The sequence below is a fragment of the Schistocerca piceifrons genome, chromosome 6 (assembly GCF_021461385.2).
Source record: "Schistocerca piceifrons isolate TAMUIC-IGC-003096 chromosome 6, iqSchPice1.1, whole genome shotgun sequence".
NCBI lineage: Eukaryota > Metazoa > Arthropoda > Insecta > Orthoptera > Acrididae > Schistocerca > Schistocerca piceifrons.
In genome coordinates, this window is record NC_060143.1 from 58,221,802 (window position 1) to 58,239,310 (window position 17,509).

Below are 17,509 nucleotides of genomic sequence, written 5' to 3' on the forward strand. Positions count from 1 at the left end.
TTGTAAAGAAACAATAATATCGATGTTAACCTGAAAAGTCATTTTGAAAAACTGCCATCCTTACGGTAAAGAGATACAGTTTCTCAGTATGATTCACAGAAACAAACCGTTGAGCTTCCAGCTAGAACCTTTGGACCGTGAGTCAGATGCCACACAGCGACTCGTAAAAGGCGCGAACCGAACGCCATCGCAGGCGCGCCTGATTAGGGCGCATGTCCCGGCGCGCGGCCCACCCTCGCTACGTGACTCTCGACCTGCACATCGATCTGCGGCCGCAGTCGAGACGCGTCGCCACGCGCCGAGTCGAAGCGGAGCGGCGCGGCACTGCGCTCTCAGCCGGCGCCTCTTGTGCCGCCGCGTTCCGCCACACCTGTTGAGTGGCGCCGTTTTGTTTGTGCGTCCCTCACCGAGTCGTCTCATTACACGCCCACGCGAACAGACTGAAAACAGCCGCCCCCGTCTCCCCACCCCCGCCTCTCCTCCGCCCGCCGCCAGGTCTACACTGACTCGCTCGAGCGCGCTCGCACACACACACACACACACACACACACACACGAGCGCCCTCGCGCGCGGAGGCAGTGCCGGAGACCGCGAACTCGCGAACCTGAAACTCACTCCTTGCCTCGCGTCGTTTCCAGACTAGCTCGGAAGTCTCAAAGGCGCTAACGCCTTCTGGGATTAACTTCCTCCACGGGGAGGAGCAGGCAAGTGAACAAAACCGGTGATCTCGAACCTAACACCTACAACATCGACCACACCAGAAGGAAATGTTCTCGTAGCACAATAAACACGAATTAGCAAAGGAAATCATTTAATTATACGTTTCTCACTCATGCGTAAAATTTTTAAACAATTTTTAAAATTAATCATTTGTAAGAATGGGGAAAAGGGATGGTGTGCTGGGTGGAGTGGGTCATACGCACATGATGATGTGGATTCACTGATTAAAAAAAAACATGTCACTCTACCTACAAATGAATATGCCACCTCCGTAGTCAAAGTCGTCGATGTAAGTCTCAGCACTAGTCTGCTCTATGTCATGTGTAAGTTACAGCCATTTTAATTTACTTACTGCTATGTCGCGATCAGTTTGGCTTTAGGAAAGGTAAGGCACCAGAGAGACAATTCTGACGTTGCGGTTGATAATGGAAGCAAGACTCAAGACAAATCAAGACAAGTTCGTGGGATCTGTCGACCTCGAAAAAGCTGAGAGGTGGCATGAGCCCCCTCTCATATTTCTATCTTACGATTCTCCTCTCTAATTGCATGCGGTGGAAAGTTGCTATTCCTTCACACGCGGACTTGCCACGCAGCGTCTCTCGTCACCCGGGTGGTCCGGTGACAGGTGGGGTCTGCTGATCTTGGAAGGGTTAAGCCGACAGGTGTGAGGGGGTCGAGTGAGTGCTTTCCAGACGCCGACATTGTCAAGAGGCACACCCACAGGGCCAGAAGTAGCGGCTGGGCTAGAGGTTCCGTTACTTCGTAGAAACTTAGCGAAAACACTTTCTGGCGGGCTACCAGCGAGGCGTGGGAATGACTTGTGTACCCAGGCAGCTGTGGCGGGAAAATTCCCACGCTTTCTGCAAAATAGTAACTGTGATTGGCTTGCTCAGGGCATAGCTCTGTGACGTAGCAAGATCGGCGCAGAAATTGGCGCCAAGAATCTCCATTGGTGGAATGGTAGCGTTCCGGCAATGGAGTGGAATTTTCCGCCGGTTTTCGAGTTGCTGATTGGAACGTTTAACCACGGTCACTGTCGTGGGGGCGGGAATGTTCTGTGTTCGGTTTTGTACGGGTGCTCTGGGGGGTAGTTGGCTCTCGCCTTTCGGTCGAGCACATCGAAGCAACCAGCCAACGGCTCCGGTACGGCAGATCGTGTCCTGGGAGTCAAGAAGTCGGTTTGGTAATGTATGTCCGCAGCACCGGCAGATAGGGATTTTCCTAGGTGATAATCAGAGCTCAGCAGAGCGCGCCTGTTCGTCTTTTCTAACTTTGTTCTGTCTTGGGTAGCAGCAATTACTGTTGGGTTGGCTATGTGTTTTCTCTAAGAATTGAGTTGCTAGGAATTGGCTGCACATATCACTTCGTCATAATCCTCACAATCTAGTTTAGGGCCAACTTCACATTCACAGCGTTTGTTTAAGTATCCAATTAGAGCCAATTTGATGTATTGTTAATGTTTCATGTGTTGTTGTTTATTATTTTGTGTTTAGTCTTAATAAATCATATTGTTATTTTGGACAGAACTTTCATTCTGTTAATAGGTAGAGCAACCACATCATTCCTCACTACGTTAATGAAACCTTCGCTTAATTAACTTATTTATCAAATCAAATTATTGCAGGTGCCAAACTCTCTTCTACTCCACTGGCAGGGTTGATTAGAGTCAGTTTGCGTATTTTTTTTTATCCTTGAGCAACAGCAAAAGTTGGAGTTAGAATAAGGGGGGGCTCAGAGCATCATGTACATATGTAGATTCTAGAAGAATTGAGTGTTAAATACACTGCTAGCCCCGGCACCTCGCATAATATGGCGACCCTTAGCCTCGGATCTTTCCTGAGAATCACTGATTAACAAACAGTATTCTTAGTACGAACATTCAAATTTTTTTTCTCTAATTTTTTTTTATTGATTAATACCCAAGTTTTTTCTGGTAGTTCCGCGTTTAGTTTTAAGTAGCGGCGCATGATTACTGTTTTTGTTTTCAGTGTATATATATTTTTTGGTCATTGTTTTTGTGTTCCTTTGATGGTGTGTCTGTATCACATCACACTTTGTTGGGTTTGTGTGCGGTTTCTGTACCACAACAAATCGTGCGTATAATTACAGCGTTGGAGCGACGTTGTTGAAACTTTATGTCTATGTGTAAAAATATATGGAGTAGATTAATTTTATTGTGCATTTTAGATAAATTTGTTTTTTATGAATGATAACGAGAAGTAAGGCACGACTAGTATCGAGCGACGCTAAAACAAAAGAGGATAGCATAATGGATAAGGGGCAGTTTACCGACGGGAATAGGTTCGGAGATGAGATGGGCACATTTTTAGCAGGACAGGACGCCAGGGTCATTGATGAGGAAGGTGATTTGGACGCGATCTTAGAGCAGCGTTCCGGCCGTGATTATGATAGTGAGGTAGAGGATGAAACAGAGACAGTCACACAGGTCGAGACGGTAGCAGAAGTTTATAATCAAACGAACGAGAGCAGACAGGGGCCAGCTCGGCCACGTCAGAGCTCTAGCGCCCAGGTGTCCAGAGTTACATCACCCATGTGTGACGAGGATCAAAATGATGACATTAACCCTATACTGAGCTTCCTACGATCAATGAAAGAAGAAGCTGACGAACAACGTAAGAAGGAGAAGGAAGAAGATGAGAAACAACGTAAGAGGGAGAAGGAAGAAGCTGACGAACAGCGTAAGAGGGAGAAGGAAGAAGAGGAGAAACAACGTAAGAAGGAGAAGGAAGAAGAGGAGAAAGAACGTAAGAAGGAGAAGGAAGAAGATGAGAAACAACGTAAGAGGGAGAAGGAAGAAGCTGACGAACAGCGTAAGAGGGAGAAGGAAGAAGAGGAGAAACAACGTAAGAAGGAGAAGGAAGAAGCTGACGAACAGCGTAAGAGGGAGAAGGAAGAAGAGGAGAAACAACGTAAGAAGGAGAAGGAAGAAGCTGACGAACAGCGTAAGAAGGACACTGAGGCAATAATTTCGCATATAGGGGAAATTCGTGGGGAATTACTAACAGTAAAGAAAGAATGTGGAGAAGTAAAACAAATGTCAATGGCTGCACAAAAAGTAGCAGGCCTGGCCAAAACGGCAGCAATAGGGGCAATGAAAGTCGCGGAAGAAACTTCTAAACTCGCAGGGCGCTTGCGACGTGCAACACAATCCCACTAAAAATCCCTAGCGTTCTTAAAAACTCAGGGTAATATCGCGGTTGCGAACAACACGAAACGAATGGAAGAAGTAGAGAGTCGGATAGCAAAACTAGAGCAAAACGGGCACACGAGCACTGCGCGTTCGGATACCAATGATGGAGTACACAGAATTGTGTCTCCGAGGAAAAGCCCGCCGTGCTCTAGCCCAATGACCGAGTGCGGAACTAACAATGCACACGCAGAAACAGCGAGTAATAGCTTCAATAATTGTAGCCCACTTGTGAATTCTGAGTGCCACTTCCACTGTGATACAGAGGTAGCACATCACAGTTATCACCAAGATAGAACAGGACACTCAGCAGACGTGCAAGTATCGGAAACGAGTGACAACACCAGTGCGAGGATCAGACAGGATTTTGATCAGAATCATTTCCTGTCGATACTTAAATTCCAGAAGTTCAAAGAAAATGGAGGGTCGATGCATCCGAAGAGCTGGGTGATGCAGTTTACAAATTCATTACCGGCATCATGGCCAACCCAGGCAAAATTAGAATTCATGTGTGGACATATCGAAGGCCAAGCCGCGGAAAAGATGCGGGGTGTAGCAGTGACGTGTCGGACTTATCAGGAATTTGTTGGTGCATTCCTGCGGACCTACTGGTCAAAGGAAACGCAGGACAGGATTAAAGAGGAAATAATATTTTGTCCTGAACTGGAAGTGTCCGGGTATAGGAGCGCAACCAAATTTCTTGATGAGTTACTCAAGAAGAATCAATTTTTAGATAGTCCATATAGCAACGGAGAAATCATTAAATTTTGCTTTTCCAAATTGCCAGTTAGGTACCAACAGACACTTGTCGGCAAGTGTGGATCTGACATAGAAGCATTCAAGAGTCTATTGCGTGAACTCGAAGTAGTCTTTGATAAACAAGACGCAAAGGACAGGAAGAAGGGGCAAAGTAACAAATACCACGGGCCAGGAAGGGAAGACGACAACAGATCGCATAATCGCACTGGTCAGTTAGGAAACCAGGGTTACGGAAGTCAAGGTTACGCTATTCAAGGTTATGGAAACCAAAGACACGGAAACCAGAACGTCAGGGAGCGGGGTCAATCTAGACAAGGAATCTGGGATAGGAGGAATAACGAACGGCAAAGCGACCGTAATTGGAGAGAGCGAAACCAAGGACAACAGTGGAACCAGGAGATTGAAACTAGACCCGCAAATCCTAATGCACGTCAGAGGAGGGGGAGCTTAACAAGGGATTGACGCCAGACTAGTGCGAACACAGGCCGCCGGAATTTCGCACGTAATCTCGGACCTGGCCAACTACGGATGATACATTACGAAGATTTATCAGAAATCCTGCTCGAGGAACATAAAGCAACTCCTCGACAAGATCGGCAGCCTCTTATCACAGTAGCAATAGCTGAAAAGAGTATGAATGCGATAATAGATAGTGGAAGCTGCATAACAGCAATATCTGAGGCAGCATACAAGAGGTGCTCTCAGGAGATGGACTGGCCTGTCCTATCGGTTAAGAAAACCAAAATAAAAGGGGCATTAGCGGGTAAATGTACGGAGGTCACCCAACAAACAAGACTGGAATTCTCCTGCCAAGGACACAAAATAGAGTCTAACTTCTGGATCGTGCCAAATCTGGCGATCGACATGATAATAGGAACAGACTTCCTAAATGAACATGAAGCGATAGTTGATCTAGGACGAGGTGAAGTGGTTTTGAGGAAAGGGAATCCCGTCCACACTAAGTTCGACGACCAGCTGATCTCAGCTCAACTACCGTCTAACTGTGTACGGATAAACTATGCGTGTCTGAAAGACAGAAAGGAAGAACAGGTCGACGTTGCGGGTAGGGGAGAGGACACGGATGAGAATGAAGTCGGAATAATGGGAGAAATAAAGGAGAAAATAGGAGAAAAAGTGGAAGCAATAAAGAATATAAGGTGCGACCACCGCAAAGAACTTCATAAATTACTAGTAGAACATGCGGAGGTCTTCCTTCCCAAGACAGGATCAATAAAGAACTTCCAATATGAATTTCGTGTACGTCCGCACAACCAGTTTCGTGTGCCACCCTATCCAATCCCCTTGGCATATCGACAGAAAGTAGCAGCTGAAATTGCGCGAATGCTGAGTGAAGGAATAATAGAACCTACGGCTTCAGCCTATAATAACCCGTTAAGAGTAGTCGAGAAGGCAGATGGTAGTATTCGTTTAGTCTTGGACTCGCGACAAATTAATACCATAATAGAACCCGAAACAGACAGACCGGAACGATTGGAGGAACTCTTACAAAATTTCCATGGAATATCAATCTTCTCATCAGTTGATCTAAAATCGAGTTTCTGGCAGATCGAGCTCCATCCAAATTGCAGACAGTACACAGCCTTTTTAGCATTTGGAAGATGTTACCGGTGTCGTCGTCTCCCATTTGGTTTGAACATTTCGTCTGCCGCATTCATTCGGGGACTGGACGGCATACTAAGCGATAATTTGAAACGTCATGTCACCAGCTATGTGGACGATTTGCTGATCGCGGAGAAATCTTGGGGAGAGCACAATGCGGTCCTCGGTGAACTCCTTGCGACATTCAAGGAATACGGAGTGACTATCAATATCGAAAAATCGAATTTTGGGACGTCCTCTGTCAAATTTCTAGGACATATCATCACGGGTGAGGGCATTGCGCCAAATCCCGAAAAGATCGAAGCGATTGAAAAGTTTCCCATTCCTACGACAAAGAAGCAGTTAAGGGGGTTCTTGGGGATCATAAATTTTTACAACCGCTTTATACATGTCAAAACTCAGAGCAGTCCTAGGTTGCATCAACTTACAGGAAAGAAGATTCCTTGGGAATGGGATGAGGCGGCCGAATCCGAATGGAAAGCATTAAAATTCGCATTATTACAAGCACCCATCCTATCACACTCTAACTTAGCAGAAGAGCTTTGCATAGTAACGGACAGTTCATACTCAGGTCTGGGTGTCATGGTGTTCCAAGACTATGTACATGAAGGAAACAGGGTGTGGAAGACAATTGCGTTTGGTAGCAGAGTACTAGCCAAGAGTGAGAGGAATTACTCAGTAACCGAGTTAGAGGCGCTGGCTATTGTATGGGCGTTTGAAAAATTCAGATACCTTCTGTTTGGTCGCAAGACGAGGATCTACACGGACCACAAGGCACTCGAGTTCTTGATGACTGCAAAGCTTAATCACAGGCGGCTCATTAGGTGGGCATCATATCTGCAGCAGTACAACTTTTCGATAGAATATATTCCCGGCAGTCAGAACATTATTGCAGACGCCTTGTCACGGTCACCGATCGGATTTGAGCACAACATGGAAGAAGATCTGGAGGAAAATCACTACTGCCTTTTTTATATGCAGAAAGTAGCCTTTGAAAATTTTATTACCTGTAGTATGCAGGACATCAAGAAGGAGCAAGACAAGGACTCTGCCCTAGTGTTATTGAAACAGAAATGGATAGACAGAAGACACGCCACCATCAGGCAGTTCTACCTCTTGCGGAAAGGCATAATTTTCCACCGAAATTATGCCAATGACACTGAATGGGGGGTATGCATCCCTGAACACCTAATAAACAAGGTTATATGGCATACTCACCTCAGCTATGGACACTTCGGACCACGCAAGTGCAATCTCAAGCTAAGGACCATGTGTTACTTTCGAAACATGGAGCGTCGAATACGGAGGGTACTGTCGGTGTGTAAAGACTGCCAAAAGGCTAAGCACACTACTGTGAGCATGCAGGCACCATTATACCCAATCGTACCGACAAAATTAAGACAATTAGCAGCAACAGATTTGATGGGACCTTTGCCAAGAACAAGAAGAGGATATACTTACGTATTAGTGTTCGTTGAACTAACGTCCAAATACGTTACCTTTACGCCACTGAAGAGGGCGACAGGACGAACTGTATCACGAGCCCTAATCCGGGATTTCCTACAACAGGTTGGTCATGTGAGTAAAATTATTTCTGATAACGGGCCACAGTTTAAGTCAAAAACTTGGAAGGAGACGTTGCGTCGATGTAAAATTGATCCCATTTTTATATCCTCGCACCATCCGAGCTCGAATGCTGAAGAACGGGTTATTAAAGAACTCGGAAACTTGTGCCGGTTGTACTGTAACAAACAGCACACGACATGGGACGTTTTCCTTAAAGACTTCCAGGAGGTGATCAATGAGGCACCCCATGGGATAACAAAATTGGCACCCATTACAGTACTGAAAAACCGGATTCCTAAGGACTTGATAACCAAGGTCGTAAACTTCCCACCAAGATCGCGAACGCAGCACCAAGCCATAGTGGATTTGGCTCTCAAGAGGATACGGGCTGCAGCAGAGGTCAGGAAGAGACGTGCCGACAGGGGAGCTCGTCCACGACACTTCCAAATTGGACAAAAGGTGCTCGTTAAGTCTTCCCGACTTTCGAACAAACAAAAAATGAAATGCCAAAAATTCTATTCTGTTTACAACGGCCCGTACCGTATAAGGAGAGCAGCTCATCACAATGCTTATGAATTGGAGACGCTGAAAGGAAAGAAGTCCATAGGACTCCACCACATCTCTCACATAAAGGAGTTCGTGGAATAGTAGTAGTGTAAGTGGTGTACATAGTAGAATGGGCAAATACATGAACCTTGATATAGTAGTAGTGTAAGTGGTGTACATAGTAGAATAGGCAAAGATATGAACTTTTCTTCGGGGAACAATACTCGTCGCATTAATAGATTAAGATTGTTAATTAAAGTAATAACACGCTGCGTTTTCTCGCATAAGAATGTACTGCTGTTAATTTTTGTCTATGTTCGGGATCTCCTCTGTCGTTGCAATAAGAGGCACTACCTTTCCATGAGCAATGTTTTTGTCCTTTCCTATCTGGTGTCCATGTTAAGGGATAAAGATGAGTGACGAGATGTCGCACAAACGGGCGCATACAAGAACGTGCTCTTAGAAGCGTTCTGAGAAGTCGTGATACGCTCCATAGCGGCCACAGCCAGTTCGTGAGACGTTCATACCAATGCTTGCAGGCACGCGTCAGTACACTGCAAGATTGTGGTATATTGCGTGATTTCGAGGATGAATATTGGCAGTATAGTTTTTGCAGAGCTGCGCCAGCATCGTTGTCTTGCAAGTCGGGGTGAACCTGTGAGCGTTTGACTCCAATGGTGCCCTAGACGGTAGAAATGCGGGCATAAAGCCTACCATGCCAATGTGCTGGTTGGGGATTTAGCATGCTGCTTGCGACTGTCACAGATGAATAACCAGTGACTCATACTAGGATATTCGTGACATACTGTGTAGCTGGCGTGTGGTGGGCGACTGAATCCTCAACAGGAACCAGACTTGGCTGGGTCAAATTACATTGCCTCTGGAAAGGTGCGCTTTCATTGCTAAGACTGCATCACATACAAAATTAAGTTCAACTATAAATTTATTGTCTTGTATAGCCATGGCTAACCCAGTCTCCGGAGTTTCAGTGAGGCGTAATGAAAACTTGGATGTCATGTCGTACGGCGCGCGCATCACTGTCGTCAATAGCGGCGAGCAGCGAGACATCTCAACGTAACAGGAATTATGTAAGAGTATTGTATAAGGTAAACAAAAAAAATATAAATAAATAAAATAAATAAATAAAAGGGAAAGTACGTTATACTAGGATAAGTTAAACTGTAGGATTTAACAATAACTAGATTAATATTGTGGGGGTTTTCTACCACAAGTGTGGGGCGCGCCTGTTGGGATGCTATTTTTCAGGTCATCAAACCACACACCCGAGATGGAGGGAAGACTGGCGAGCGAAAGTAGCATAGTTGCATGTTCTTTATAGCTCAGTAAAACTTAGACCTGCGTAACAACATAATTTAATTAAAAGACATTGAATGTAGATCGTTGGCAAATGGTAGTTAATTCTTGAGCATGTCTACTGTCGATCTATATAATTAATAGTAATATTAGTGCAGGCCCGCACATTTAGTTGTTCATCCATTACTTAGCATCAGTTATCACACACCATGTACAATACTGAGATCGGTCTCTACACGAATATCAAGATAAATTATTTCCATGTCTAGATTAGATACACCAAGATAGCTACAGATAAATAACTATAAAATTAAAATTAGAGTGTCTGAAATGACAGACCATCAATGTATCGTTATGTAAATTTATTATAACATAGAAGGTCATGGGGAAAAGTGAGGCATAAGATTTTTGTAAGAATTGTGCAGATGACGGGGATCGTGGCAATGCAGAGGCCAGCCGGAGCAAAAACAAGAGGTCATCGGCTACCTGCAGAATAGAGCGTCAGCGCGCCACCTGACGTGAAGGGCGGGAGAGCATCCGGTCCTACAAGCTGACAGTCACCGGGCCGTATACCTGAGGGATTAGGCGGCAGACAGCCCTCGCCGGGCCACAAGTGAAAGTGAGGCTGTTCGTTGACACTGACACGCGACCCACACGCGACAGCCAACTAGCTCTCCGGACGCGGCAGCCGTTTGGAGGGATTCCCTGCGGCAGACCACGTTGTCGTGAGTACACGAAGAAGATCACATATGGTGTCATAACCGGCGTCTCATGTGCCTGAGGACAGAAAGGGACGCTATATACTCACCGGTTTGGGTTTTTACAACTCACTAGCATTGGCCGATCTGCATACACAAAGCAGTATCGTGCCACACTAACAAATGTATGGTCTCATTTCTAACTTCTCCTCTCTATTAGAGAGCAGTTTTGGCAATCGTCGCTTCTAGTTCGATCCTGTATGGATGACCTCACACACTTGTGGAGTCACTCCACGTGCCATCATCCCTCGTCGAACTGCAATATTGGGAAACGTAAAGTACTGTCCAGCGAGAGAAGAGACCTAGACTAGTGATGTATCCCAACAAGTAGACCTCAGAGACAATTAATCGACGTGAGGAGGGCCTATCACTGTGTCTTCCTACCGTACTGCCGTGATCATATGCGTGGGTCTGACTTCAATCTCAACAGCGTACTGCAGACGCTCCAGCACTCCCTATTGCTGTTGCAACAACGTAGCAACAACACCCGACGTTTAGCCCTATGTGATGTCAGTACTGTGGCCCCATCCCAAAAGTCCCCCTCCAATGCTCAAGACATGGAACCACGTGCATCAATGCACATGACTCAACATACCTCAGAGAAACTAATGAATTTGTGAAGTGCTTCGAACATTTCTAACGATGTGATTTAGTGCCTCATTCTCAGCACAGTCGTGAACAGTGTGCAATGTGCACGCACAACTTAATGTCCCATGAACCTTGTTTTTTTTCTTAAATTTCTTTCTCAAGTGTTGTTTTTTGTAATGTATGTGATACCTTGTATGTGTTTGTTTCACACTGTGATTCTTATTACAAATTACTGTATTGTTCTCCACACCATGTTTTTTTTGTATCTTGTATTTATGGTTGTGTGTATGCAAACAGTGTGCCTGAAGTCCCCATAAACTGAAGCAGATATCACCACTGTCATTGTGAATGGACCATCAGTTCAGGGAACATTTTGTAAAGGTTATTCTTGCTGCAGGGAGACAGAATAAATCGGAGGTTGTAATTAGATTCTGAAAGCTCACAAAGAGTTTGTTAACTTAAATAATATCATGTGTGAGTGAGTTCAGGTTAGTTTAATGATTAAAATTGTTGTAACATCTTGGGCATTTAATTGCGGAGCACTCCAACTCTGATTGTAAAGAATAAATTGCTCCATATTTGGCTCACATGTCCGGGCCATATTTAGAGAGTGAATGTCTGTGTGAATCGGTGTTTGGAAGGGGCTCCCTGGGTATGGATGTGTGATGTGAGTGTTAGTGTTCCATATTAAGAAGGTGATGTTGGCTCCATCATAAACAATCCTCCCTCTATGAGCTGCATTTTTCAGTTGCAGTGATTTTCTCTATAGAGTGCGGTATGTGCAGCCAGTTTGCGAGATTGTTCTTGGGCGATTGACTCACTACCTTGCTCCTAAGTGAGCCAACCGCTCACCAATTACAATCTAAAATGGCGTAGGGGCTATGAGAGGTCGCATGAGCCCCCTCTCATATTTCTATCTTACGATTCTCCTCTCTAATTGCATGCGGTGGAAAGTCGCTATTCCTTCACACGCGGACTTGCCACGCAGCGTCTCTCGTCACCCGGGTGGTCCAGTGACAGGCGGGCTCGGTCTGACTTTGAAAGGATAAGCCGACAGGTGTGAGGGGGTCGAGTGAATGCTTTCCAGACGCCGACATTGTCAAGAGGCACACCCACAGGGCCAGAAGTAGCGGCTGGGCTAGAGGTTCCGTTACTTCGCAGAAACTTAGCGAAAACACTTTCTGGCGGGCTACCAGCGAGGCGTGGGAATGACTTGTGTACCCAGGCAGCTGTGGCGGGAAAATTCCCACGCTTTCTGCAAAATAGTAACTGTGATTGGCTTGCTCAGGGCATAGCTCTGTGACGTAGCAAGATCGGCGCAGAAATTGGCGCCAAGAATCTCCATTGGTGGAATGGTAGCGTTCCGGCAATGGAGTGGAATTTTCCGCCGGTTTTCGAGTTGCTGATTGGAACGTTTAACCACGGTCACTGTCGTGGGGGCGGGAATGTTCTGTGTTCGGTTTTGTACGGGTGCTCTGGGGGGTAGTTGGCTCTCGCCTTTCGGTCGAGCACATCGAAGCAACCAGCCAACGGCTCCGGTACGGCAGATCGTGTCCTGGGAGTCAAGAAGTCGGTTTGGTAATGTATGTCCGCAGCACCGGCAGATAGGGATTTTCCTAGGTGATAATCAGAGCTCAGCAGAGCGCGCCTGTTCGTCTTTTCTAACTTTGTTCTGTCTTGGGTAGCAGCAATTACTGTTGGGTTGGCTATGTGTTTTCTCTAAGAATTGAGTTGCTAGGAATTGGCTGCACATATCACTTCGTCATAATCCTCACAATCTAGTTTAGGGCCAACTTCACATTCACAGCGTTTGTTTAAGTATCCAATTAGAGCCAATTTGATGTATTGTTAATGTTTCATGTGTTGTTGTTTATTATTTTGTGTTTAGTCTTAATAAATCATATTGTTATTTTGGACAGAACTTTCATTCTGTTAATAGGTAGAGCAACCACATCATTCCTCACTACGTTAATGAAACCTTCGCTTAATTAACTTATTTATCAAATCAAATTATTGCAGGTGCCAAACTCTCTTCTACTCCACTGGCAGGGTTGATTAGAGTCAGTTTGCGTATTTTTTTTTATCCTTGAGCAACAGCAAAAGTTGGAGTTAGAATAAGGGGGGGCTCAGAGCATCATGTACATATGTAGATTCTAGAAGAATTGAGTGTTAAATACACTGCTAGCCCCGGCACCTCGCAAAGCGTTCTACAATGTAAAATGGTGCAAGATGTTCTGAGAAAAATAGGGGTAAGCTACAGGGAGACACGGGGAATATGCAATATGTACAAGAGCCAAAAGGGAATAACAAGAGTGGACGAACAAGAACGAATGCTGGAAGCCTTTCCGTACATCGAAGATGATGGAAATTAAAGAAAGATTCGGGACTAGAATTAAAATTTAAGGCGAAAGGATATCAGTGATGCAATTCGCTGATGACATTGCTGTACTGAGTGGAAGTGAAGATGAATTACATGATACGCTGAATGGAATGGACGATCTATAATGAGTACAGAACATGGATTGAGACTAAACTGAAGAAAGATGAAAGTAAAGTAGCAGAATTGAGAACAGCGAGAAACTTAACATCGGGATCGATGGTCACGAAGTAAATGAATTAAGGAATTCTGCTACCTAGGTAGCAAAATAACCAATGACGGACGGAGCAAGGAGGACATCAAAAGCAGGGCTTTCCTGCCCAAGAGAAGTCTGCTAGCATCAAACATAGACCTTAATTTGAAGTAGAAATTTCCGAGAATGTACGTTTGGAGCACAGCTTGTATGGTAGTGAAACATGGACTGTTGGAAAACGGGAACGGAAGAGAATCGAAGTATCTGAGGTGCGGTGCTACGGATGAATTTTGAAAATTAGGTGGACTGGTAAGGTAAGGAATAAGAAGGTTTTGCGCAGAACCGGAGAGGGAAGGAGTATTTGGAAAACACTGACAAGGATAAGGGACAGGATGATAGGACATCTGTTAAGATATCAGGGAATGAATACCACGGTACTACAGGGAGCTGTAGAGGGCGGAAACTGTAGAGAAAGTGAGAGATTGGAATACAACCAACAAATAACTGAGGTCGTAGGTTGCAAGTGCTACTCTCCGATGAAGAGGTTGGCACAGGAGAGGAATGCGTGGCGGGCCTCATCAAACCAGTCAGAACTGATGATCCAAAAAAAAAAAAGTCAATCCTAGGTCTCCCGCTACAAATCCCCCCCACCACCATCGTTACAAATCCTCCCACCATCCTGCCCAGTTCCCTCCTTTACGTCTCAGAATGTCTTCCATAAACTTCTTTCAGTTAAGTCGTTCCACCAACTGTTCTCAAATTCGATTCAGAATCTCTCCGATCTTCAGCATCTAATCTTCAGCATCTAATCTTCAGCATTCTTCTCCGTCATCATATTTCAAAAGGTTCTAGTCTCTTCTGGTGTGAACTGTTTATCGTCCACGTTTCTCTTCCGCAGTAGGCTACACTCCAGTCAAATACCTTCAGAAAAGACATATTAACACTTAAATTTTTACAAAGTTCCATCATGCTGATGGAGGATAGGACCAGCAACCTGGGGTATTAAACCTTTATTTTCCCTGTACTCAAAGTACATCTCAGATGAGAGCCTTTATTAATTTAATGTACACATACTGTATGGACTACCAGCCATGCAAATGAAAAGCGTTAGTAATCTAATGTATAAATAAAGAATGGACTATCGGTCAACCAGGTACTCACCACATATATGAAAAGTTATTATTTAATTGTGTCAGTCTTACTAATTTACTCTTGAAGATTATTTTAATAAAATTTATAAAGGAAAAAAATTCAATTTTATAATTACAACTTGGTATGTCTGTCAGGATTGACAGGTGTTAGCTTTTGGACACGCCATATTGCGACCCCGATTTCGTCTTATTATAAAGCGTATGTGTCACAATTACATACGTAAAAGAAATGTAAATGACTGTAATTAACTGTAACAATTGTAACGAAGGTTAGTGCTGTTAAGAGTGGTCTGTTATCACAAATTAAAAGAGCCTGATGTTTCAGTTATATATGACTGATTATCACAGCTAGCGACCTCTATCGTAGTGCAGTGTTTCAGTTTGTTGCGTTCAAATGGAAAGAATTCACGATGTATATTTATCCGAAGTTTATCATGTTGCATCTATGTAATGATTACTGGTGAGAAGGAATAAATATTTGGTTACTCGCATGTACATTGGTGGAAACTGTATGATTACACTTACGTGTAAGTTAAGTAAAAACCTGTACAGCACTGGTGAAAAATTTTTGTAATGCTTTGTGTAACGTCCAACTTGCATGTGCAATCATGGACGTACAATGTAATTTTGCCTTTGTTAACACCGTAAAATCTTTGTATGCCATGGTTTGAAAATGGAGGTGATGGTCCGGACTAGTCACCGCAAAGATATGACTGTTACTGCAACTGCGACGAATATCGAAGGAAAATTAAAACATAAATTTTTATTCGACGTCAACAAATTTCTCTTTTCGATGAATACTTTTCTTGCTAGCGCCAATCCGCATTTTATATCGTCTCTACGTCGATTATCGTCAGTTATTTTGATGCTGAAAAAACAAAGCTTTTAGTATAACACGTCCTACGATATCCTCAGCTTCCCCTGATTTAATCTGACTAAATTCAGTAAGCTTTGCTTTACTTTTGTTGGTCATCTTGTACCCTCTTTTCAGGACACTATACATTGTGTTCAAGTGCTTTTTCCAATTATTTTGCAGCCTCTGACATAATTATAATGTTACGCGTAAAACCTCAAGATTTTATATCTTTTTACTGAAGCTTCATTTACTTCCCAAATTTCTCCTTGGTTTCCTTCGCAGCGTGCTCAGTCTACAGATTTAATACCGTCGGGAATGGGCTACCTGGAGAATGGAAAGGATACGAATAAGAGTACTGCAGAGAAGTGATTCGAGTCCCTTACGACCGTTTCCCTGCTAATCAGTGGTGCAATACGTAGCACTGTTCGTCTCGCGCATTGCAGATTGTTAACTGCGTATGGATTTCGTCTGCACACACGAATGAATTCTCATGCAACACTACTGCTGCTCCACATCAGTGGCCCAAGGGCAACAGTACCGCTGCGCCTGCAGCACAGTGAGTGCCGTGTAAATTGGTGCAGTGGTTTCCAGGCGGAGTGTAGTTTTACAAGTGTGAAGCGACGGAAAGCACAGCAGAGCAGCACTCACCGCGCGATAGGTGCGTTTCTGTCCCGCGTGCTTGCCAGCCCGTCCCTCCATCTCGACGTGCACGCTGAAGATGATGTCGAAGAAGTTCTCCACCACGGCCACCTTCTTGAACAGCTGCCGCTCGCGACCCATGCCGTCCTGCAACACAGAGGTGGCACACTGTAAATCTCCCGTTCTTTTATTAAATTCCTGTTACCTGAAAATGTACAGCCTGAATACACCGTCAGTTGAAATGCCCCCTCATATAATACATTTAGTCCCACGAATTCATACAGTAATACTATATGACTGCAGCACTAACAAAGTATGACAAAAGAACAGGAGTAACTTACTTAGTTCACTATACTGATAATCAAAAACTGATTAGTGCTATTTCAGGCGGTGTACTTTATTTTATTTGGTTGGTTGGTTTGGGGGAAGAGACCAAACAGCGAGGTCATCGGTCTCATCGGGTTAGGGAAGGACGGAGAACGAAGTCGGCCGTGCCCTTTCAAAGGAACCATCCCGGCATTTGCCTGGAGTGATTTAGGGAAATCACGGAAAACCTAAATCAGGATGGCCGGACGCGGGATTGAACCGTCGTCCTCCCGAATGCGAGTCCAGTGTGCTAGCCACTGCGCCACCTCGCTCGGTTTTATTTTAGTGCCTCGTCACTCGGAAACTAAGCAGTTCCAGACCTATTCTGATTTTGCGTGGGGAATCCTGTCTCTGTGTATGGTCTACTGCTTTCGATACACCGGTGGAGGGGGACGGAGCAATGTGCCGCAGTGGTTACACAGATCCCCTCTCTGGCCTTCGTTGCATACACGGATATCACACGGCAGTAGAATTTTTGTAATTCTTTATATTTATACTACGTGACGTTCAAAACTCATACATCAATCAGCCTAAGCATATGAGTTCGTAGCCTTCCACGGCTGTGTCATTTGGTAAAATTATTTTGCGCATTGGGCTGCGTCACTGTAAACTACTAGAAAACTAAGTTGCCGATGTCTGGACCGACTTGCTGCGGCCCTCTTAAGCACGGTTCACTGCTGTATGCTGGTGAATGTCTTTCTCTTTATACTGTCTTTTGTGGTTATCTAGAAAACACTACTCCTTGGTTGCAAGCTGCCGGTGTGCTGTTGCCTTCCAATTACCCGAAGAGATTGCCTACCAGTCACTAACTAGAGTGGCACAGGCAACAGTCAGACGACACGCTATCT

General features: G+C 44.7%; 1 protein-coding gene across 1 annotated transcript in view; it reads right to left on the minus strand.

The window, feature by feature from the left end:
- Positions 1-17,509, minus strand: part of LOC124803141 — a 624,995-nt gene that overhangs the window by 100,615 nt on the left and 506,871 nt on the right. Inside the window, exon 2 of the mRNA XM_047264321.1 lies at positions 16,305-16,442. Coding sequence (XP_047120277.1) covers positions 16,305-16,442 — 138 coding nt within the window. The remainder of the gene's footprint in view (positions 1-16,304; positions 16,443-17,509) is intronic.